At 39.3% G+C, this 25612-nt stretch overlaps 1 protein-coding gene across 1 annotated transcript in view; it reads left to right on the top strand.

Annotated features, from left to right (window-relative positions):
* Positions 1-652: 652 nt before the first annotated feature.
* CDH5 (cadherin 5) overlaps positions 653-25612 on the top strand; it is a 47663-nt gene continuing 22703 nt past the window's right edge. The window contains exons 1-2 of the mRNA XM_067540106.1: positions 653-760; positions 23759-23960. Of these exons, the coding sequence (XP_067396207.1) occupies positions 23772-23960 (189 nt within the window). The 5' untranslated portion in view covers positions 653-760; positions 23759-23771. The remainder of the gene's footprint in view (positions 761-23758; positions 23961-25612) is intronic.

The following is a 25612-nucleotide window of genomic DNA, read 5'->3' as shown; positions in this document are numbered from 1 at the left end:
CTTCAAGTCTACACCACTGTTATCAAGAGCAGAATTTGGCTCATGTTTCTTTCCCACAATTTCAATATACTTCAGATCTACTAAATTTTTTTTTCATGCTACTAGCAAAGGTTGGCTCCTCAATTTTGGGCCAAGGGAAGTAGTGGCATTTTATGGGAACTCCCTTCTGACGGACATAAGCTTCAGTCCATTATTGTTTCTGGTCTAAGAGTCCTGATGGCTGGGACTCACCAAAATGCCAAAAAATCCTGTTCCGTCTGAAAACAAAACATTTGAAAATAAACCAGACTGATCATAGTGATCAGACATTCAAATAATAATCTAAGTATTCATTCTGGATTTTTTTTTCTGTTCGTACTAAACATATTAAGCACCAGCACTTGCTTTGTATTTCTCTTACAGTCCATTTCCCTTTATTCAGACACGAATTTGTGGCTCCCTCTGAAAAGGTAAGCATAGCAATAATAAGTCTAAGTTTATCTGGTTTCCTCCACTCCTTTCTCTCACTAGCATTAGTAAGGCTTGGAACAATAACAGGATGCAGGGATGCAGGATGGGAAAAGGCTGACTCCCAGCTGGGGAACCTTGGAGACTGGAAAGCTGAACACTCCCAGTATTGCTTAATGAAATGAAAAACTGATTTTTTTCCCCCCTTACTTGTTCTTCACTCTGTGTAGTGCTATGTAGATTTCTGGTTATTGTTGATTTAGTTTGCCTAACTTGGGATAAAACTGAAGCTTCACTGACTCTTGTGATTCAGGTAAGGGACAATGGCATATTGTTGCTCTTTGTAGGTTAATTTCAACAGCTATTTCCTGATTAATTGCTTTGATTTTTGTTTAAAGTTATGAGATGGGCTATTTACTTAATATTCTGTGCATTAGACATCTTTGCAGCATCTCTGATCTGACACTGCTGTCACTTGTACATAATTCTATTGGCATCAGTGGAGTTACTCCTAATTTACTCTGGTGTGAGAAGACAATCAGGCTCTCTGAGCCTACAGCAAAATGCTCCCACACTGTAAGGAGTATTTAGACTTTAAGAAATGGATCTTTTGTGTTCTCCAGTTCACGATGGAAACTGAGACACCAGGGTATGCTGCCACTGGAGTTTTACAATGAGACTTAATAACAGGATCAATACTACAAATGTACCTGGAGACCTTTCAGCTGCAGTGCAGACAGTAATAGGGTTACTATTTTATCACTGGACAAATGTACGCTACGTTATATCTTGCTTCCTTTATACAAAAATAAATTGGATCAAGATTGCAGAAGTCCTTGGTATTTTTTTCCTGTTTAAAATTGTTAAAGGAATTTTAATGCTACTGGAGCAAAGAACCAAAGGGTTAGAGCTCTCATACTCAAAGGCAGCCACTTTGCAGATCTCACATAGGTGAAGGTTAATTTGTTTAAAGACTAGGAGTAATATTTTCAGAAGCAAGTAAGTGATTTAAAGCTCCAGTCCCATTTTCAAAGTGACTCAGGCACTAAGAACCTAAGCCCCCATTGACTTTCAATGAGACTTAGGGGCCTAAGTTCCTAAGTCACTTTTGAAAATGGTACTTAGGTGCTCTTGAAAATTTTACTCGCTCTCCCAAGTTGCTTTTAACAGTATCTAGATCTTATCACTGTCTATTGGTCTGGAAGTAGAAACCTCTGACTCTCAGCTGTCCAAACTTACTATTTTTCTGTTGAGTTACTTCATGGAGAGAGCCTTGAGACAAGAAATCTGTTAACACAGGGCTTTTATGTTGTTATAACTATAATGTTTTATGTAGCAGGTCCCTCAGCTAACAGGTTTTCCATACATCTTGCAAAGATGCAAATGTTTATGCATAAGAGATGAATCAATGCATCTTTGTTTCTGTTGGAATTATATTCTGTAGTGGTGGGACTGGCATGTGGACAGTATCTTACTGTGCTGCATGTATGCTGTAATAAAGAAAAGGAAAGAACATGAAATGCAAGAAAAAATTATGGACTGGGTTGTTTTTTGAGGCAACCTGAACAGTTCTCAGCCATTAAGAGCATTAAAACTGACTGCTACTGAAATAAACATAGGTATGGTTAACTGATGTACTTCTGACAGCAACTGTAAATAATTATATCAGCATTTGTAAAAGCATCCAGTGCCATAGCTCTTTGTTTGGCAGGGAAAATTTATTTTATATATAAGGACAGGATGCTTATACAAAAGATTTGCATCCTAAGTTAATAAATACGTTGGATCAGAACCACCAATAGAGCGCATGCACAAAAAAGCCAGAGAAATGTCTACTTCACAAATTGTTTATGGTGTCTTCAAGGATGGGTTTCTCCTCTAAAATAAAGGGCAACCTACAGGAGATGACACAAGGTGTAAGAAGTGCACAGATTTACTCAGCTCCAGAAATGGTGCTGTACTGCAAACAGATACTTGTCAGCTGATGCAATGTTGTTGTTGTTGTTTTTTTAAAAGTTTAATATTGAAATGAGGTTTTTAACATAAAATACAAATTATGCCACAAGAGACACATTTCATCGAATAGTCTGGTTTTTGTTATAGGGCTAGGTTCAGATCTCACTGCTAAAGACACTTAGGCAAAAAGAGTTTCACTTAAACAGTTAACAGTTTTGAAGGTATTTGCCAAAAGAACATGTTTGCCTCATATCCTGCTTTTGTTGAAGTAGAATAGAGTAATTGAAAACAGGATATAGGTAAAGGGACTTGTATCATTTCTACCTTAGAAGCTCATATGATTATGAGCTAGGCTATAAGAATATAAATTAATATTTAAAAGAAAAAGTCTTCCTTTTTCCAGTGAAAAATAGAAAAAAATAATCCTATTTCTTGTCTGTAATAATACTGAGTTTAAAATCAAGGAATTAGTACTTTATATCTTGGGGAAGAGGAGGGCTATTGCTGGTGGTTGGGTTTTTAAAAAGGATTAATCTATATGGTTTTTTTTTATTCATTTGTGTATCATTTTGGTTTCTGATGTAAGAGTAACTACATTCCAGATCACTTTGGAGTTTAATTTAGACAGGTTCAAAATTCTAATCGCAAGTGGGGAAAAATGTCTCTCTGACTTATTTCATGAGATGTGTGAAATCAGAATATTTTGTGATGGAGGAAAACATTTCAAAAGGTATACAAAGTATTTTCCATTCTTCATTCCGTATGTTTAAAATTAGATGAGCCCCAACAGCTCAGCACACGTGTTGGTCGGATTAGTTTCCTTTTTGCACTGTGTCAGAGTGATTAGTTGTGCAAACTGGAGGCGTGCCCAGGACACAAAGGGGGAGATTTGCAAGGCACAAAAGGCAGACAAACACTAAGCCCCACTGACTTTCATTGGGACCTGGATGCTTATCTCCTACTTGTTCCTTTGAAAACCATCCCAAGAATTTGGATTTATATCTGGATTCCGAACAGATTTGGTTATGCTCAGATCCAGAGATATGGGTTTGGCCCACTGCAAAGATAGCAACTGTTTAGTAAACAACTCTGGATTCAGATTTTGAAGACTTACAACGTTTTGGAGTGCACAGGTCTGGAGGAATTCATTTAGAGCCATGTCTACTGCAAACACCAAAACACAGGGAGCCAGCATACTGCCAACCGCAAGCAGACATGGTGATCTGAAGCCACCATGTCACTCACTGTAGGTAGCTCCAAAGTTTTGGGATCCAGTCTCAGAAATACTGCCAGGAAATTGGCACTTCAAGAATTCTAGGTATTGCAGTAGAATCATGGATAGGAATGATGCCATAGTTAGGGCTATGTAAATCTCAACATATTTCATGTATCAGGGGTTTCCATGAACATTTTATTTAGTTTCAGCCCCCCCTAAGATCATGATCCACCCATATCCCAAGTTCTGCTTTGAATTCTGGGTTTGTTCAAACCCCCCAAACTCAAACAAACTCCATCAAAACTGCCAAGTTTTCCATTAAAGACCACAAGTTTGTTTTAAAAACATAAATTGGCCCATTAGAATACTGAACTTTTGTTTACTCAAAAAGATTGTGAGCTTTAACATAGCTTTCAGTCAACTTGCTCTGAATTTCAAATTTGTAACAAAGCATGAATCCAGGCAAATTTTGACAGATGTGTGGTTTCGTTGCACACATTTTGCAAAGCTCTATGACATAGTTCTTACAAAAACAATACTACCTCCTGGAGTTCATTGCACTGCATGAAATGTCAGTATGGCAGGCAAAGATGGTATTTTGGACCTGATCCTCTGAAGTGTTGAGCATCCTTAATTCCCTATGACATCCATAGGAATTACAAGTGCCCAGGAAGTACTCAATACCTTACAGAATTGGACCCTGTGTAAGTCCAAATTCTGCCATTAATTACAATCATAAGAACTCATGGAAGTCAGTGAGCTAGACAGATATATATACACACATCATGTTTTGTCCTGTGGCAGAGAGCTGAACCTGCTGAAAGGCAGTACCTGTTATTCCATGCCCATTTCAGGCACTGCCTGAACTTGGTATGCCCTGGTATATATGCGACTTACTATAATTTATATGAAAAATAGTTTGGAGAAAAAAAGTCAACTTTCAGCAATCAGGGTCTTGAGTCATTTCAATTCACATCTGAGTTTCATAACTCTTGAAAACAGTAGCTGTACTAAGGAACAAAGGAACATAAAGATCAAGGATATAATTTCCCTGAAGTATATTTTTATCTGGCTTTCTACTTTTTCTACCTGTCGGCCTGCCATAGTGCAAAACTAGTCAGTAGGTCAGTCATCTGGCAATTAACCTTTCTAGCAAAGGTTTACTCATAGCCTAGTAAGCCCAAGCATTTGAGCAGTCTTCTTCTCAGCACAGATATATTTATGTGGCCAAGTAAGTAAATGATCTCAAAAGTTAAGACTATCAGATAAAAGTATTACTATAGATTACATTTGAAAGGATCAAAACACTCAGCTTGCAGTGAAAAGCCTGCTACTTCAGAGGGTAGGGAAAGGCATGATCACCTGAGATGCACTTCGGGCAACATCAGCTCTTTCACAGGCCAATAGAGACCAGGAGTATTGTGCTGTACTAGCCGCAGGGTCTCAAGTGGGAAGGCTGGTTGCAAAGCAGCATTCCAGTTAGAGATGGGCCAAAAGCAGAATCTGAACTCATTTGAATTTCAGGTAGGGGTTGGTATCTAAACCCTGCATTCAAACTTTCCCATACAGTTTTGGTTCCAGGCCAGCTCCAAAACCTAAATTTTTAAACCCAGAATACATTAAGAAAAGCCTACTGAAAACCAAAACAAGCTATTCTTTTACCCATTAACCTCTAGTCTCTCTCCCACAACATAACTCTTGGCCTTCCCTTAATACAGTGAGCCCAGACATGCTCCTTGAATCCTCCCCACACCTCCCTCCTGAGATCAGCCCCTTCCTCTGTGCAAATCTCCATCCCCTTTGCACCTCCAGAGTTTAGAATAACAGCTCCTGATGTCACAGGAGGCTCACCGGGCTGTAAAGACATGGTGTCTGCACAGCAACCACAGCTCATTGTCTCTGCTCCAGTAAAGCTGGGGGAGGAGGTTCCTGCTTCACGTGGTGTTTGGAGGAGGTGCTTGATTTCACCTTTCAGCTGCCATCGCTATCGCCTGCCCCTCGCAGTGCTACCCACTTTCAGCTTGTGCTCTGAAAACATTCTAGGAGTACAAGGACACTCTCTACTCTATGTATGGGTCTGTGATTACTGCTCAGATAGGTGATGGGCTTGATCCTGCTCTCAGAGAAGAGAATGAGGAGTTCTGCCACTGATTACCATTGGAGCTAGATCAGGCCCCATACAAATGGGCAGCCTGCTTATAAAGATTAATCTCCTCTGGGGCAGAGTTTCAGAATTAATCATTCCATTCTATTTGTGGAACACTCCCAGTCACCCTTAGAACTCAGCCTGAATTCAGAGGGGGACAGCTGCTATGGTACATTAGCATCTCACAGAAAGTTTTCATGGTCATCTCCCAGGATTCCCCAGATATGTTTTAAAAGCCATTCTAAAACTATGACCAACTGATGTGTTCTCAGTTTTATACTACTGTGGTATCTAGGGGCCCAAACTTGCAATGAATAGATATATGTTCCATTATTCACTAATTCGGCTGGTATTTCATCTTCCCTATGAAAGGTCAACAAATGCCACTGCCTATACAGGGATACCTCTAAACATGACAAAACAAAGTCTTGTCCAATATGGAAATGAATGGAAGGGGAGAAAATCTTACGCCATTTGGGAAGATGACTAAACCATTACAAAGTTGCATGGAACAAAGTAATCTGTTTAACAGACACAGTAGCTCTGTATTCTTGTAGCCAGAATTGTCACTAGAGTTTGCTAGTATTTTCAGATTAGTACAGTTCCATCTTCCAGTAACAGTACTGCAAAATGACTAGAATATCTAGAAGGAAATGAGCAAGTTTCCTGTCATAACACACTCTATCATTTCCCTTGTGTTGACTTGAGTTTGAGAGGCTGTGAGTTGCTCCACTTTCCCTATAAGGTCTCATCTTTGACTTTTCTAAATAAAGACAAATGTTTCAGTTACATAAGAAATTTATAATTAAAAGACTGAGCTAGGGCATGAACACTTACCATAGATTCTCGCATTAATCAAAGGGAGTAAAAATTGCCTCTGAATCATAAATACAGCTAGCAATCTTTCAGAGTCAGAGAGCACACCACAAACCTGGGATCTGGATCTAGATTTGAACAAGAACTTTCCAAATGTTGGGGTGTTTAAGGTCTCAAGCTCTGGATGTGGCACAGCAGCAGTGGCTGGTGTTCCAGCTGTGGGAAAGGAGGGAGACCTCCGTCCTGTTTCCCAGTGCTGGGCACTCCTGACAGGCCTCTTTGGGTACATCTACACAGTGAGCAGACATCTGCAGCAGCAAGTCTCAGACTCAGGCTTGTGCTTTTGCAGTACAGCACAAAAAAGAGAAGTGGAGGTGCTTGGGCTGACGCTTGGACTCTGAAATCCTTCCCATTCCCTAGGTTCCAGGGACCGAGCTCCACCCAAACCCCCATGTCTACACAGCTATTTTTAGCACCATAGCAGAAGACTGAGTTGGTAGACCTGAGCTCAGACTTGCTGTTGGGGGTTTTTGCTCACTATGTAGACATACTCTTATATTCCCACATGCTGGGAGTCACTGATTAGGCGTGGTCTGGGGAACTAGCTGACTATCTCCAGGAAGTAGAGAAGAGATGGAGATTTGAGTTGAATGTTTAAAAAGGGAAGACTACAGAGTGGTTATGTTATGCACCCAACAAAATACACTGCAGGTCCACCTTCTCCATACATTGTAGCCCCCTTCCTCAAAAAATATTTATCTTTGTGCAATCAGGAGAGTCTTTAATATTTCCTTTTCAAAATTATAACAGAGTATGTTTATTTAGCCATGAGTATCAACATGTAAACAGGGGGTTAATAGCTGTATGACAGACTCACCGTTCCAGAATGCCCCTTGGGTTGAAACCCAACATTGTAGTACTTCTGCCTCCTCTTGTCCTCAGGGCTTCTTTGGTCTGGTGTGGTGACATGACCCTCCAGACAGGTCAGACTATAGTCCTCTTCCATGGTATCAATGTCCCACATCAGTGTCCCATATGACACTAGTTATCGATATGACATCTTCTGCCCCTCAAGGTTCCTTTTCAATCCCACTCTTCTTTCAGAGTGGGAGAGAGGTCCCAGACTCTTCCCCAGGGAATCTCAAACCTGAAACAGAACCAGACACCATTTAAGCCACTTTGTCCACCCCAGGCAATTTTGTCTGCTGTAAACACAGACTTTTTGTTTTTGTTTTTAATAAATGTGATAATTATTGTACACGGGTCTTGGAGCATTGAGATTTTTTTCCTTGATCACGAACACAGAGTTAGCATTCCACACTAAACCATGCTGGAAGCCTCTACCCCACTTAGGGCTGCCTCCATCTGGAAACAAAGGAAGAGCAATAAAAGCTTTGCATACATTTTATTCTGTTGTATTCTATATAGGTTCTTATACATTATTATAGATGGGCAGAGTGGACCTTATTCTGCTTTGGTTTGTACAAGCTCTTAACATTCAGCAACAACTCTAGCTAATATTTAACACCTCTATGCACAACAGAATTAGCCAGGGGAAGGCACAAAACTTAGATCATTTTCAAAACACACATTAAATTCATTCTAGCAAGAACAGATAATGCCTTGCAATATTTTGGGCTTCTTATTCATAGCAGCCTAGCTAGGCAAAGCATAGAGATATAGATCTTTATTATTTATAACGCAAGTTTTACTAAAATTCTTCTGCCATGTGGTGGGAAAAGTCATCCTTCACAGTTAGTGATCTCAGAGTTACATTTCATGGCTGTTGTATTGACAATGGGGCCTGTGGCAGGAAGGCTGTGTAAAGGAAAAAAAGATGGTCAATGTTTAGAGATTCTACTGGCCAAAAACTCAATCCATCTCCCAGTCTTACCTGAACTAGAACCTTTGTATTGGTTTGGATAAGGCAGCATGCAACTTCCTAACTAATCAACAAGCCCCAGGGACTGCTGTGTGTTTCTGGTAGAGAAACACAAGAGTCAGTAAGATTATCAGGGCAAAATCTACATCCAGAAGAGAGAACAAAGACCCATGAGGCCTCATATAAATGTTCTCCCCAGAGCAGAAGGATTTTTAAAGGATTCCCAAGTCACTGCATTTTGAAACACGAGAGGCTTTGGTCGGAAGCAGCTAAAGATCCTGATAGAGGGGACTTGCAGGAGATCAGCTAGTAGTCCAATGCCATGATTAAGAGGTGTGTATTTAAAAGCAAGGGCTAGTGCTAGGGAAAAGGAAAGGAAGAGACTCCAGTTGTTTTAGAATTTCAAATAAGTGCCAGCCTTCAGCCAAAGCAACTCTCCAAATAGGGCGAGGCCTTCTTCACGGATCAGTGAACTTAAATTGTCAGATCATCTGGTTTGATCACACAGAAAATAACATATCCCTTGCAACTTTGTTCTCTCTCATTAGGTCACTGTCATATTTTTCTACATCTGTCCTTAACCAATAAGTTACTCGCTTTTTGACTAAAAATAACTTTTCCTTGCCTTATCACTTCTGGAGGAGACTTCGTCAGGAGAACATTGCTTACTTTCTATTTTTTGTGTGCATTGAATACAGCTCTTTTCTTGCAGAGTGATCTAATGAGACGGGTGGTGGAGGTGCAGAGTAATCTGACCATGAAAACACAGCCCGCAGTCTGATTGCATTTGGCCACTGTCATCAAAATGCTTATGGCCAAAATGTAAATCTTGTATCGTTTGCTACTATTTTCCTACAATATTTTCTGAGCCAAGAAATCACATTAGTCACAGGTCCCTTGAACGTTCTGATTTTAAAAATGGAATCCTCTGAATCAACAAAATATAAAGAACTATGTGACAGTGTGAATAATATAGAGCACCAAGGGACAGTATTCTGTATCAAAAACAAAAGTTCTGCTGATCTATTTAATTCTATGTGCATTAACAAAATATTCTGTTAGTTTCTTCAGAGTCACTTCTACCTGCAGATGTGTGCCCCTCCATTCTTGGGAGCTGTGGATGCATATCAGAAAGTAGAATTTAGCCCTAAGTAATTTGTTGGTCATGCCACTAACTCCACGCAAGAGATCAAAATCCTCTTTTTGTGACATGTTCGTTACTACAAAACAAAGGATGATGTCACAAATAGAGACTAATGAGCATTTTGGGCTGATGCAATGCTAAGTAGTGAACTTCGAAATGCTCAGCAGTTGGTTCAGTCCCAGCAAATGAAGCAGAGCCTAACCTTCTTAGGTCCCTCTTCTCCCTCCCTACACTCTGGCCTCTCCCTCAATGCTCACTTACTTCACCCTTCTCTACTCTCCTTTCAAAACTGCTGGATTTTTCTCTCCTCTTTACTTCCTCTTCCTCACCAGTACTTCCCTTCAGCAGCCTTCAATACAGGCATGCAGCATCCTTTGTGTGTGCTAATACATTTGCATGTGACGTTAAGGGCTACGTGCACAGGGAAACCCTGTACGGTTCTGAATAATAATGCCCTTCAGAGTGTTCTAATCTAATTTGTGGCTCACTGCAGAGAAAGCTTCTGGAATAAGACATTACAATACATCATTCAAGAGCTTACCGGGAACAAGAACTCTTAGTCAGTACCAAAACAAATGTACATAGAATGCTCCATGCACTATACCTGTGCAGTCTCAAATGGGTTTCCACCAGTTCCCAAGTGTCCGTAGTCTTTATGATGACAAATAACATTATCCTGGAAACTGGGCAAGGATATCATTGATTCTGCACCTGGCTTGATACATGATCTGCATACTAAGACTGTGAAATGATATGAGATTCCTCAAACTCACCTCATTATGCAGCAGTGCACTAATAGCCTTTTGTGTGCGTTTGTCTCTTGGGACAGATGGAAAGCTGGCAGTCTCATAAAATCTCGTGAATTACTTGCTAGTCATGTTGAGGGTCTCATATAAAATGAAAATAGTCATCCATTTTAATGACAACTACGTTGCATAACTGATCCGGGGAGAAGTGGCCGAGACTGGTTAATGCCTCTACTGCCCATTTTTGTGATTTAAATTTATTCCATTGCCTGCATGATATATGCGTCATTCTTACCATAGTAAACAATGCCTCACTTCTCCAGGAGAGCAGTAATCCCCTTTTAGACCATTGAAAATTATTCCCAGAAATGTCAGTTTACCTAGTCTTTAGGATTTGTGCCTCTTGCAAAGTCTAAAAAGAGCTTAGCTCAATGAATAAAACACACACAGTTCCATTTCCTTCCAATAACCTCATGTTCAATATCATGGGCATAATGTATGGGTGCTGGTGGACTTTGATATGCAACAGATCAGACTAGATGACCTTAAACGCTATAGCAACATTTTCAGAGAAGGAAGTATTGTTTAAAAATATAACCTACTTCCCTGCAGCCTGTAAATGGAATAATTGTTTAATTAGATGATGTTTGTGCATGTACAGTTCTGAATAAATTTACACAGCTTTGTTTTTAAACTTCCCTGTATAAGGCTATTTGTTATGCCCTAAATGACATCCTAACCCCATTTTGGTAACTGCCCGTGTTCATAAGTACTATACAGGCAAATATAAGCTTTTTTTTTTTTTTTTTTTTTTTTTTTTTTAAAAGGGAGTTCTGCTTCTGGCAAACCTAGTACACACAAATCCCATGATTAAACACAAATCTCCCCTGAAAAGTTCTGACAGGCTCCCAAGGGTCCATGTGTCTGTCGGTTTCTTTCCAAGAATAACTAAAATAAGCTAACTGGCAAGTGGTGATTGATTGCATTTTACTCTAACACAGGCCACACTCAGAACTGGTGCAACTGCACTGAAATTAATGGAGTTATGGCAGAGGTGAATTTGGCCCTCTATATCTAGAGAGGAGGAAATCTATGCAGTCTGCTAGTCTGAAAAGCTCACTGAACTGTCACATGCTTTGGTTTTTGCTTCCACAAAGAATTTCATGGCTGTGTCAGACTTGAACTATCATGTTCCTCCTCGGGTTCACAGTTTGTAAAACGTTTGTCCCATAGCCATAGGCATGCATGCAAGTGTGAGGTGGATAAATTAATCAAAACATAAGCCAACCAACACATATTTGTGAGCATGAAGCTAAGCTGAAGAGTGTATGCCAACAAAAACATCCTTCATATCCAAAACACCAGTTCTACAAATAGTACTCTCTAAACTCTAAACACACATGTACTACCATTATAAATTTAGAGATGATGCAGAAGCAGTTAGCGGATAGCTGCCCCCATAGACTAAACCCTACTCTGAACTCTCTCAACAACAAAGTAAATACTTCGCATTGAGGAGTTTTTGCAAGCCAAATGAAAATTGAGATGAGGTGCACTTACTTGGCTGCCACACACTGACTTACTAGACGAACTCAGATAATTTTGGTAGGTTGCAGTTCATTGCTAACCCACTTGAGGGTAGGGGAAGGGGAGGGAGGGCCATTTTAGTGGCGCTTGTTGCTGAGCATTCATACCCATTGCCAAATCTTTTCATCTGAGTCGGGGACTGTCAGTAAGTTTGGCCACCCCTGAAATATAAACAAGAATATTTATACTTGGATTTTCATAGGAAAGATATTGCTACACTGGAATATGTAGGTGCCTCAATATCCTTACCATAATTCCCCTAAAAATCTGGTCACCCAACGTTGCTGCCTTTGCAGTGTCTTTTGCATCACATTCACTCAATTCTGTGTCCCAGGAAGAAAGGACCATGTCTAATTATGGCTGAGGAGGCAATACTACCCTTTTGTTCTCGGCCCTTTTTGCAGGTGCTTGTATAATTTTTCAGAAGAAGTGTATGGGCTGAAATTTCCCAGGCCTGTTTTCATCCCTTAAATGATTCCTGGGAACTTTTAGAAAAGTTCCTATATTTCTGAATTAACTGAACGAAAACCACTTGTTGGGTACACTCAAATATTATTTAGAAATGTCTTTCTACTTAAAACTCAAACAATTGCATTTAAAACTTCAGGCTTTTCATGGACAGTCTTCAGTCAGGATTGGTACTTTTTTCACATCTCAAGAAATTTGGTTAAGAAGGAGTTGCAAGCATTTGTAGTCATGTGCAATATGGTGAATGTTTACTATGCTTATCAGAGATAGTCACAGGCTTTATGTTCACAAAGTAGGACAGCAAGAAGGATATTTGCTTTCTTATCCCAGGACAGGCAAAACACATATAGGCTTGCTGGAAAGTAGATCAAAACAAACAGAAGTAGGACATCTGGTTTTCCTACAACTATTGCCTAAAATATAGAGCTGATTGGAGAATAGGGGAGGGGAAGTGTTGGCGACTGGGTTTTTCATCAACATTTCAATTTTTGTCAGTTTTCCAGCAGGCTCTAATGAAACCACCAAGCAAATGGACAGATAACTAAAGGTAGTATTGGCTACTACTACCAAGCTACCGCAAAATCCCAGTGACCAGCACAGAATGTGAGTCCTGATTTACTGAGTCATGGACTAAAGAACTGGAGAAAATATTAAGAGGATAAAACAAAAACAAAGCAGAATGAGCCATCCACACCAATGTGGAATGAATTTAGCAAAGATTTTTCTTCCCATTTTAGGTTTATAGGAAAAACAAAATAACAGTTTATACCTACAGTGACAAGTTCTTGGATAATCAAACATTCCAGAATGCTTGGTTACCCAAAGAGATTACTTCTGTGATCTGTAAACCAGGAGGTGAAAATGATGCTCCAAAATAAAGTCATACAATGAAGGAAAGCACCATGTCACCATTTTGATCAGCTCAATAATCTGACAAACACAAGATGATAGACCACTCTCATAAAAAAGGCCAAAACAGGTCGCTGCCTATAAATACTCTAACTTCTGTATATTGCTTAGAACATTTGTTGAGAGTGATTTAATAATCATTTTAAAAAACTAATGTTTATCCCATTTGGAATCTCAGAAAATGATGATTTTGTAAAGTTATGACTGTTCTGAGACTCTCAGGTCACATATAATATTGTGGATCCTACCCAAAGAGAGTGTTATTAGAGTTTAAAAAATTACCCAGTTAGCATTTTGCACTGAACTGAATGTACTGCCTCAGCTATTGCTACATTTTAAGCCCAGGGAAACAAAGTAGCTCATTTTTACAGTTTTAGATATAGTTCTCTAACAGAAGCTACAGTGAAGGTAACAATTCTCTAATTTTATTGCAGTACTGTGCTGCCTCTCTTTTTAATTAGGTTTGTTAGATTTTCACTAGGGAATGTTGTCTAATGATTAGATCAAGGGACTAGGATACCAGATGCTGGGGTTCTATTGCTAGTTCCGATACTGATCAATTGTGGGAACGTGGCCAAGTCATTGAATCTGCCAGTGCTTTAATTCATATGTAAGATGTACATAATGCATGCTGCATCCACTGTGCCACTCAGGAGGTTCAGGAAGCTTTATTAGTTCATTTCTGCAAAGTTCTTTGGGGTCCCTGGATGAAAGGCGGTTTTGAAGTGCAAATTATTGCTAGGTTTGTTTTCATTTACTAAGGTTTTATCCCTTTATTTAAGTGTTGCAGTGAAGGTCTGTCTATTACATAAATAGGGTGTGCACTCCACCACACACCTTAGAAAGTAATTTATTCACCTTGTATCATTTAGTGGTTACCTTGTTGTATTATTTATTGCCAATTATTCTATTCATGAGCCTTTACCTTGTGAAGTTCATAGATATAATATTAGATGATAAAGTGAAAAAACTTTATAATGCTGAGTCTATGTAGAAATACGTATTATTACTGTACAAATAGATATTGGGTCAGATTCTGCTCTCAGTTACACAGGTGTAAATCCAGTGTAATTTAACCAAGGGCAGTAGTTACTCTGGATTTACACTGGTGCAACAGAGCAAAATCTGGTCCAGTGTTTTTGAGGAACATTTCAGTTTAGATGCACTGACCCCTATATATTTTGCAGGTCTGATCTAATGCCAAGTCAATGGGAGTTCTTCCATTGATATTAACGAGTGAGGGCTTGTGCACTACATCAATGAAGGGCCTGCACTATAAGTATCTGGTAGTTCCAATGCAGTTTCAGCATTCTTATTAAAATACTGGCAAATGTTTCTATTTCCTTCAATAACTTATAGTAATATTTTGTGTGATGGGAAGGTTTGATTTTCTGCAGTTCCTCAAACAAGAGCTCAAACTGATTGAAATATTCTTGGTTATATATACCTCAAATTCTGTTTCAGTTAAACTGAAATTTTTGGAAGAGAACTTCCATTTTCCTCAACATCTTTCAGTTCTTATTAAAAAACTGAAAAACCTAACATTTTTAGCTTTGTCGACCACCAAATAAATTTGGTTTCAAGTTTATCAATCATAATCCAGCAAATTCCACAAAAGCCATTGACAAAAATAAAAAAAAAGTGGTCTTCAATTTAAATTTTTATTGAAAAGAAGATACGTTTTAAAAGATGCTAGAGTTGGTCAGAAAATTTCTGTTCATGTTCTGTTCTGTTCTGATTCATGGCTGTTGTTTTTTGTCAAATTTCTTTCATGGGATATTAATCATTATTTTCCAGTTAGGTTGGAGATATTCTTTTAAAGGAATCTTCATTCGAAAAAAATCAAAATGATTCTCTACATGAGATCATTGTGAGATATTTCAGCCTTCCCACTCAGGGCAATAAAAATTTCATCAACTGTGACTGCTTCATCATTTATTTAATCAACCATACATTGGACTTGGCTTACTGGTTATACATGATGGAACTATAGGACAGTGCACTTGAGAACCTGGATATATGTATCTTCTATTTTTGATTAAACTAATTTCACTTAAGCATTAAATGAACTTTAAAGAATGACAGGAAAACAAAACAGAACTGGACAAGGACTGCAAAAGTTTTCTGGAAATTTTGAGAATTTAACGGAATTTGTTTTAATGATATTGTATTCACATTTCCTGGATAATCCTGTGAATGAGGTTACCTGAAAGAACTATCACCAAAACAGGACATTTTAAAGCCAGTATTGCAGAATTACTTGCAGAAAGCAAATTTCTGATTAGTACAGTATTTATATGCATTTGCACCAAAAACTTGATTCTAAAGAATTATACTCTTCCAATTATACCATGTGACATCAGTATCTCATAAATCTGCCTGAATATCAAAATCTCTCAGTGACCTCTCCACTTATACCTTGCAGGCTGAGAATTATTTGATGAAATTGTGTTTGATCATTTAAATAATGAATACATTTGAGAAAATCATGATCTGTTCAAAGAAGATTTGAGCATAGAGAGAAACTCAGTTAATTGAATAAACTAATTGTCAATTATTTCTCCTGCTCTCTTCAGGACCTACTTAAGGTCCTTGCTTAAAACTAATGGGGTGTAAGCTATTGGTATATGTAGTCAGACATAAAACCTAGACTGAGCCTATAATCTCAGATCTGACCAAAGGATTGCACATAGTTGTTCCCTCCAAGTCAGGTCAGGTTAGAATTGAGAACCTGATACCACTATGATCATAATCGGTACAACCTATATTGGTCAATGCCAAGTGCTGGGTGGTGGTTAATTAACACAGAACCCATAGGAAGCGACAATGGTCTCAGACGAATGAGTGCCTGAGGAGAGTAGTGGAACCCTGGATGCGGGAAATGCCATCAAAAGGCGAATGAGTAAATTCACTTGATGTATTTGCCAATGGCATCCAGATTGGACAGAATGGGCCTAACCAATTTAGGTGTGGAACCCCGAAGATAAGCAGATGGAAGGTCTCTGCACTGACAACTCCTGCAGCGTAGCTGGTTCCAAATGTATCAACTTCTGTCTTTCCCTTGGTCCAAACCAGTGAAGCCAAAACGGAGACCCTGATGCATGGGCAAAGCAACGACTCCATATTGATTGCCCAGGCTATTGCAGCCATATTATATGGAGAGGACACTCCATCCTTGCTGGCAGCATGGACATAACACAAAAGGCAGATGGAAATCTTGCACCTGCAAAAAAATAACAGGAGTCCTGTAGCACCTTTGCAAAACTTTCCAAAAAAATAAGAATTTTCTGGCTTGGAAGCTGGAATGTTAGGACTACGTGTCTGGAATTGACAGATGATGACCTACAATACACAAGCAGCGTACGGAAGTCAGCTTTGATAGACTGTTAGCTGTGCAAACTCAACGCTGACATTGCAGCACTTCAGGAAACAAAACTTGCAGATGCTGGTTCTGTCAAGAGGCTTTTGGCAGGGTAAAAGCAACGAAGAAAATCATCTGCATGGTGTTGGCTTTGCTGTGAGAAATAAGTGGTATAGCTCCTAGAAACACCTATTGGGAAGTCAGAGCTCATTATCTCACTTAAATTTCAGATGATTATCAGCTTTGTGAACATCATTAGTGCTTCTGCACCAATACTCAAATCTAGCCCCCAGGAGAAGAATACATTTTACGACTCTATCAAGTCATCAAAAGAATACCATCAAGTGAGCAACTTTTCCTCCTCGGTGACTTCAATGCAGGAGTTGGCGCAGATAACAACTCATGGCCACATTGCTTAGGACATTTTGGCATGGACAAGATGAACGAGAACCAGCAACGACTTCTTGAATTTTGCACCCAAAACCAAATATGTATTACCAATTTATATTTTGCAGGAAAAGATCACCACAAAGTGTCATAGCAACATCCAACATTAGGCCACTGGCACCAATTAGACCTTATCATCAGAAGGAAAGACCTACCCTCAGTGTAGAACACTCTCACGTTTCACACTGCTGATTGTGACACTGATCACTATCTGATCATTAGCTAAGACACTATATAGAGCAAAACTTGGAAGCAAGCCTAAAATCAACACTACTAACATTAAAAACCATAGGAAATGCCAGGATTTTGTGAAGGGTTTTGAACACAGTATGCATGAGAAGTTACTACCAGAGAAGGCAGAGGAATTCTGGGAAGATTTAAGAACAACAATCCATGAAACAGTTTTAGCTATATTTGGGGGAAAGATCAACTAAAAAGGGATTAGTTTGAAGAAAATGAAATGGAACTATTACACTTTATTAACATTAAGAACAGCACCTATCTGGAACATAATTAAGAAGTCAACAGAGAGCACCGAAGTGAGACTTCGACATGCAAAAACTGAAGTACAGTGAGCAAATAGATACTGTGCAAATCATTACTGGACCAAGCTCTGTGAAAAGATACAGACAGCTTCAGATAGGGGAAACCTCGAAGTCATGTATGATGGCCTGAAGAAAACTTTAGGCCCCCACTGTCAATAAAGTCAATACGGTTGCCCCTCTTAAACAGCAAAGTGATGAAATTATTACAGATAAAAGTAAGCAGCTGTCTCATTACATTGAACATTATTCAGAGCTATATGTACAAGAAAGGAACATCACCAGTGAATCACTGGATCAAATACCAACTCTACAGGTCATGCCAGAGCTAGATGTGGAGCCCACTGTAGAAGAGCTAAGCAAGGCCATTGATTTATCATCAAGTGGCAAGGCTCTTGGAAAACATAGCATTCCAGAGGAAGTTTTGAAGTGCATGAAAGAAAGCCTACTACCATCTCTCTTATCAGTTGCTACTTGAATGCTGGAAAGAGGGTGAGGTGCCACAAGAGATGCGTGACACAAATATCATCACTCTGTATAAAAACAAAGGTGAAAAGGGTAACTGTAACAACAACAGGGGTATCTCACTACTAAGTGTAGCAGGAAAAGCTTTTGCATAAGTCATCTTAGTGCACCCACAACACCTGGCGAATCATGTCTACCCTGAATCATAGGGAGGAGTCAGGGCTGGAAGATCAAACAGACATGATGTTTTCTCTGTGTCAACTTCAAGAAAAATACAGAGAGCAAAACCAACCATAGTACATTGCCTAACCAAAGCATTTGACACACTCAGCAGAACAGGTCTATTTGCAATACTAGAAAGGAAAGGATGTCCATCAACCTTAAGTTTTATACGTTCATTTCATGACAACATGAGAGCAAATGTCCAGTTTGTGATGAAAAATGGAATGAATCAAGGATGCGTTCTTGCCCCTACATTCTTTGGAATCTTCTTCTCAGTACTCCTGAACTGTGTGTTTAAGGACGTGAAAGATGAAGTATATCTCCACACAAGATCAGATGGGAAACTCTTCAATCTCTCATGACTTAAGGCAAAGACTAAAGTAAAAAAGGTGCTAATCAGGGAACTTTTATTCGCTGATGCTGCCGCCCTTATACCCCATGATGAAGATCTACTGCAAGGAACTCATGGACCACCTTTCAAGTGCTTGTCAGGCATTTGCTCTCACCATCAGTATTAAGAAAATAGTTGTATTATGACAGAGGGTTTTACAAGATCCTTTAATCACCTTAAATACAAACCCGCTAGAAGTAGTCCAAAAGTTCAGCTATATAGGTTCTACAGTGACTACCAACCTCTCACTGGTTGAAAAGCTAAAGGCTCGCATTGGAAAGGCTGCCACCACCTTTAGTAGGCTAACTTAAAGAGCATGGAACAACTCAAAGCGTGCCATCAAGACCGAAATGCTAGTGCACCTAGGTTATGTCCTCAGCACTTTCATGTAGAGGGGCAAAAACATGGACAACCTATGCTCATCAGGAGAAAAAGATGGACTCATACCTAAGGATATACGAGCTATCAGAGGGAACCAGGACAACAGGACATCCCCAGTTTTGCCATAAAGACACATGCAAGTGAGATATGAAGGAATCTGAAATTGATCCTGACCGATGGGAAACCTTGGCAAGTGATCGTAACAAGTGGCACCATTGTCTCCATCAAAGTCCATGACAGGAGCTGGCTCCTACAGCTTGAAGAGAAAAGCGCTTATAGGAAGCTGGCAACTCCCAACCAAGACACACATATTTGCAATAACTGCCAAAGATTATGCAAATCTCAGATTAGACTATTTAGTTACATGAGACTTTGCAAACCATCTATATTATAAGCTGCCATTTCCATAGTTTCTCACAGATGAAAGGCTGCCAATTAAAGTATAGCTCTGCCCCAGGAACAGCCTGGGAAGGACTGTGTCTCAGTCACAATTCATCTTTTTATTATCCTCGTGTTCTGAAAGGGTGATAGGAGGAGGGAGTAAATTCCTGCAGCACTTAAAAGAGTGCAATTTACTCCTCCTTCACTCCCCCCCACTCCACCAGGCCCCAAGACAACTACTCCTGGCAGCAAATGAGGATGGATAGGATAGGATAGACTACTCTGCCCTATGCACTCCCACCCTCTTGCTGACACAGCAAGTATTAGAGGACAGCAGAGTGCGCTCCATCCCAAACCACACCCAAGATACAGGTAGGCTGAGCAAGGGGGCATTTGGGGAGGTTTCTACCCATGTAAGCAGAGGAGTAATCTAGCCCTGCATTTTTGGCTGCTTGCTTCACTCCTGGCCACTCCAACGCGCTGCACCATGTTGCACAAGGCATACTCCCTTGCTCACTTTCAACATGACCTCTCTCCTGCTACTGTCTCTGGGATTTGTTGACTGAAATAGTGCACTACATAGCCTTTCTTCAGGAGTCTAACATCTGCAGAACTTGATCCTCATGCCCTTACACAGTTACTTCTGAAGAGCCACTAAAGCTAGGACAGGAGACATGTTTTATACTTGAACATGAGTGGTCACATCCCCAAGTTCAAGAAGAGGAGCTCCATGATTGAGCTCACCAGCAGAGGAGGATTTTTTGCTGAAGGAGATAATTACAGAGTTGCCAGGAATGAGTATCTCCTTGCAGACTTTGGCTGTCCTATGGAGCCAAGCATCACGCATAAAGATACGAAGGAATTGCAGCGTATACAGTGATACTCCTGATTGAAATGATGAAAGCTGCCAAGAAGAAAGGAGGAAGTGTTTTTGCAAGAAGTCCCGGGGTTTTATTTTCACTACATGTTTGACTTGAAAGACACATGGAAGGGTGGGTACTAGCTTAACTGAAAAAATTGTTTACAAAGGAAGGAGCCAGAGCTGCAGTTCTGAACTAAGTCAAGAGACAGCAAACCTATTTTATTTGGAGACAGAGTCTGTTAACAAGCAGCCAGCATAAGCAAAAACATTTCAAACTTGGGAGAACATGGAAAGGGGTCTTCTGAGTGTATTGTAACTAAACTGTACATCTGTTTAAGAGGTTCAGTCTGATATACAGGTGACAAAGGCCCCTAAATAAAGTAAAGTGCTTTGGGATATTCACCACTTATTAAAAACATTACTGTGCTCTGCAGTAATATTTGCATTATTACTGTGTAAACTACAGCAATATTCCCCTCCCACCTGCCTCCAGGGACATTCCCGGCTTATTCTTCTTGTATGCGTTCTTTGTTAATGATGGACATATGGTAAGAGGCCCAAATGGTGAAGGCCATATGTGCCCCGTATTCCCTCATAGGGAGCTCTGTGACAGCTTGATGAATTTTTGAAGGATCAGGACAGTGCAGCAGACCCAGAGTTCATACAACAGATAAACCCATCCACTCCGACTTCTCTGGAGCCAGGCCTTCAACTTCCCTGCCCACAGATCACCATTGAGATAGATGAGATACTGATTATTCTCTCTCTAGAAATTGCTCTTCATAGAGTAGGATGTTTAGAAAAGAGACCACCATTCTAGACAGAATATTTCTACGGCTGATTGAAATGAAAGGTATGCTTAGCAAGGTATTCTCTGGTATATACAGACCAGAGCCTCAAAGCTTAGATCCATATCTGAACTTTCCCAGCGGCTGGCATTGGATAGGTTGTTTTGGTTCAGAGGCTTATCTCTTGCCTGTGGATATGCTCCTGTAAAAAGCAAAACAAACTAACAAGAGTAAATTCTTCTCCCTTAGATAAGATAGGAATAATGTGAAAGACAAGTTTCTATCCCCTCCACATGCTCTAATGAAGATGCTCACCACTTAAGTTGATAACATTTTCTGAGAGAATCTTTGTAAATGTCTGTTCTAGTAAAGTTAATAGCAATTTAAGTATGTAGTGTAGTGCTTCAGTCTTCTCAACTAGCCACTATAATACAGCAATGCACAACAAGATAATTACCATACTAGGGCTGGAACAGAATGATTAATTCACCATTCCCTGCAGCCCATGGGAGGAAACAGACTGGTGCAAGGACAGATTTCAAGACTGTCCTTCTCTTTTCTGAGGATGGGGATGGAGGGGTCTTTTTCACAAATATTTCCCAAAGCTACAGTCAATCCTAATGGACATTAACCAGCTGTTTTCAGATTGATCAGCCGTACTTCAGATTAAGGGTTGACAGATACAGTTAAGTGTTCATAATGACTGAGCATTAAAATCCCCAAAGATCCCTTACATTTTGCAGTGTAAGGTGTCTCAGTTGCAAACAAAATCAATTGCTTCCTAGAGGTGCATCTTAAACATAGTTTAACAGCCTTGTTGTTAAAGAAGCTACAATCTGCCCAGCAGTTTCCTATACATTCACATAGAATGAGAAATACTGTGAATGTAGCTCGTGTACAACTATGCAGAATAAAGGGACAGGAAAACAAACACACATCACCATGAGACTGAGGTCCTAAAACCCCGCTTTCCGATCATGCTACAGCACTACAAAACTGCTTGGTCAGTAACTGCCTGATACGGAAGAGTAACTTTGAAATACGTCTGACTACCTTACCTCCCAAAATGTTGGCTTAATAGAACATTCAGCTAATCATGTGGTGTCTACTTTTCTATCACTAATAATTGCTTCTCTTTTGATGTACCTACTGACAGGTAATGAGAAGCAATTTACGTGTAATTTCAAGTTCTCCAACTATTTGAATGTTAACTTATGTTAACTTATTTGAATGTTATTTGAATGTTAACTTTCACTGACATTCCTTTGTACTGTAGAAGGGGAGATTCAGAAGGAAAATTTGGCAGCTTTGCTACATTATATAAACTTATCAATCTGGTAAGAAAGTCAGGTCTAAAGTTAGCTAGTAATAACGTATGATTTTAAAATTGTTCCAGAGAACAGCCTCAGAAACATCATCTCTATATCTTGTACAATTTAAGAATAAAAAGGCAGAGGGAATTGTGTGTTTGGTTTAAACTTTTCCAAATACAGCAATACCAAAAGATTTCTCTGAACTGGCTCACTTATTCCTATGTTGTAGTCAGAGCTGGTTGAAACATTTCAAGTGAAACATTTTTTCATTCAAAAAATGGGGTTTTGTCTAAGTCAATAATTTTCCATGTAAAAATATTGATTGCAGCAGAATTTACTGTGGGGAAAAAAATCAAAATATTTCATTTCATCGAGCCAGAATATTTTGTTTCAGGTTGGGTTGACATTAATCTTTGCCTCTGCCTGAACTGTCATATTGCCTCCTGTCCCCATTCTGGACTGTGCGTCCTGGCCAGACTACATCTCCTGTAATGCAGGAGCTTCTCCTTGTGGCTAAGCAGTTGATCTCATGATGAACTGAGGCAGTTCAGGCAGATGCTCAACAAAACAAAATGTTAAGTTTTGATTCATGTTGAAATGTTCTTATGAACAATAACCAAAACAATATTCTAACTGAAATTATTTTCTTTCATGAAAAGTTTTGATACAGTATTTCAGTTTTTTCCCCTGATTTGGATGAAAATGAATGTCAAATTATCAGAATTTCCTGTGGGATGGAAATCCATTTTGTTGATCAACTCTAGTTATACTGTAATTAATTGGCCTGATACTCTTCTCAACTTTGTTAGGGTAAATCCAGTAACTTCAGTGGGAGTTAATCATGGCCTATATTGGTATGAGGCTACGGCTATACTGACGGCGGCAAAGTCACCGCCGTCAGATCGATTTCTCTGGATCGACTGAGTGGTCAGTGAAGACCCGCTCAGTCGATCCAGAAATCGACGTACTAAGACCACCTTCACAAGTGGCGCAGTGCAGTGAAGACAGCGCACTGAAGAGGAGCAGAGAAGTCAACGGGAGTTACACAAGTTTTTTGTGTAGCTTGCGTAACTCCCGTCAACTGCCGCCAAATCTCGGAGGTAAGTGTAGACATGGTCTGAGGGGGAAAAAATGTAGGCTCTGTAGGTTTATTGGCTTGGATGCTGAGCTTAGCCAGAGCCAACTCTGAGCCTTCATGAATCTGGCCATCTCTAACATTGTTTTACCATTGTTAAGAAATCTTTATCCTATATTCCCTACTGTGTTCATATTTTACAATGTTTTCTAGGTTGCAAAGGAAGATGAAAAATCTTATTATCCTTTTCTCCCTGATCTTGGCTCCAGCCTCTGCTTACAAAGATGATTTCAAGACAAAATTAAATCTTTCACCAAACAATAAGAGTCATAAACGACTTAAGAGAGCATGGATCTGGAATCAAATGCATATCATGGAAGAGATTAACTCACCATTACCACATCATGTTGGGAAGGTAAATAATTTATTAGCAATCAGTTAGTAGTTACTGACTCAGGTGAATTAATACCATGCCAGGGCATGATGAACAGTGCTACTTTTTGACATTCTAGGTGTGATAGAAGAAAGAAGAATTGTAATGTGGTTTTAATACCAAAAGTACAAGAGAAGGGTAATGTTAACAATTTGAAGACTTGTAGTAAACCAAGAATAATGTTACAGAAAGAAAATCTACTTTATTTGTAAAATACAAATACGCTTCATAGATTGGTCAGTATGGGGAATCTGTAAAGCCGGACAGTGTTTTGGTGACATGCAGTTGTAATGGAAAGGATGAATGGCAAATTAGTTGCATTAATATTACACTACCATTTCCCACACCTCAACTTATCTTCTTCCTGAAGCACAGGCCAGAATTCTGTCTTTTAAGGGCCAAATCTTCTGCTGCTATAAATTGTCCCAGCTCTGTTAACTTCAGTGCAGCTACACCAGTTTACTCCAGCTAAGATTCTGGCTCATGCTCTTAGTTTGAATTAAATGTATTGAGAAGTGAACTTGTGTCTGAGTTACAATATTCATAAATTCTGGCTACTGTTCTCCTTTTAGAGAGAAAGATAGCAGATATTCAAAGTGGTTGTGGTTGGTTCAATACCAGAGACAAAACTTGATTACCAGACAAACTCTTAATTCTATAGACAGTAGAGAAATGATTCGGAAGTTTAGCATGTCAGTCTCTCTCCCTAGAAACACATATGTTACTTCTCATCCCCCAATGACTACATTAGTTTATTTAAGGAGTATTAGGAACCAAACTTACAGCCTGTGTTTGTTTGCTTTGGGTATTTTAGAGTTAGTTGTAGATGCCTGCAGTAAGTTACAAGTTGATTTCATAGGTCTCTCCCTTTCTCTCAATCTCTCTCGCTCTCTCTCACATAGACATACACACGCAAATTTAAAAATTCCCTCATTCTATTTAAGTAGTAGACTATGCTAATCTTATTTACTCTCTGCTCTGACTCACCAAAGTCAATTCTGCTAAGAGCACCTATAATCTGCAACTCTGATAGATTTATGTGGCAGTCACAAAACAAATTATCCTACAGAGCATTTCGAAGCAACAACTGATCCACCAACGAGCAACACTGTATACTTTGAGAATCCAGTTTTTCTGAAAATAGATTTAATCTGTTCATAGTGCAACAGAAGTGCATATTCTAATTATTTCATAGCTGCCCCCTAAAAAACCACATATAAAATTACTTAACTTTTGCTTCATTTTTAAAATGAGAAAGCTCTGATATGCTTCATATGTATAATTGTAGCTTCATGCATCTGCATTTCATTATTAATTGTAGATACAAATCTGTGCAGATTAAAAAAATGAAGAGTAATTTGAATGAGATGCTTTATTTGTGCTCATCTTTTTTTTAAATTATGCCAAAAGTCAAGATGTGCAGAGCATATTTGATGCAAAAACAGAACTCTTGTGTTGTATGCTCATTTAATTTGATGATTTGTTATCTGTGCACACATGAATTATAAAGAGGCAATGGAGCTACATAGCTAAGGAATGGATATAATCAGTGTAAATAAATCAGAATTCAGAAGTTAATGAGTTTATTAATAGACTTTAGCCTCACTAAACGCCTGATTCAAAGCTCAGTGAAA

This window comes from Emydura macquarii, unplaced genomic scaffold (assembly GCF_026122565.2).
Source record: "Emydura macquarii macquarii isolate MOO-44397 ecotype Brisbane River unplaced genomic scaffold, CSIRO-AGI_Emac_v2 contig_561, whole genome shotgun sequence".
Taxonomy (NCBI): Eukaryota; Metazoa; Chordata; order Testudines; family Chelidae; genus Emydura; species Emydura macquarii.
This window is presented reverse-complemented; position numbering and strand designations above follow the sequence as displayed.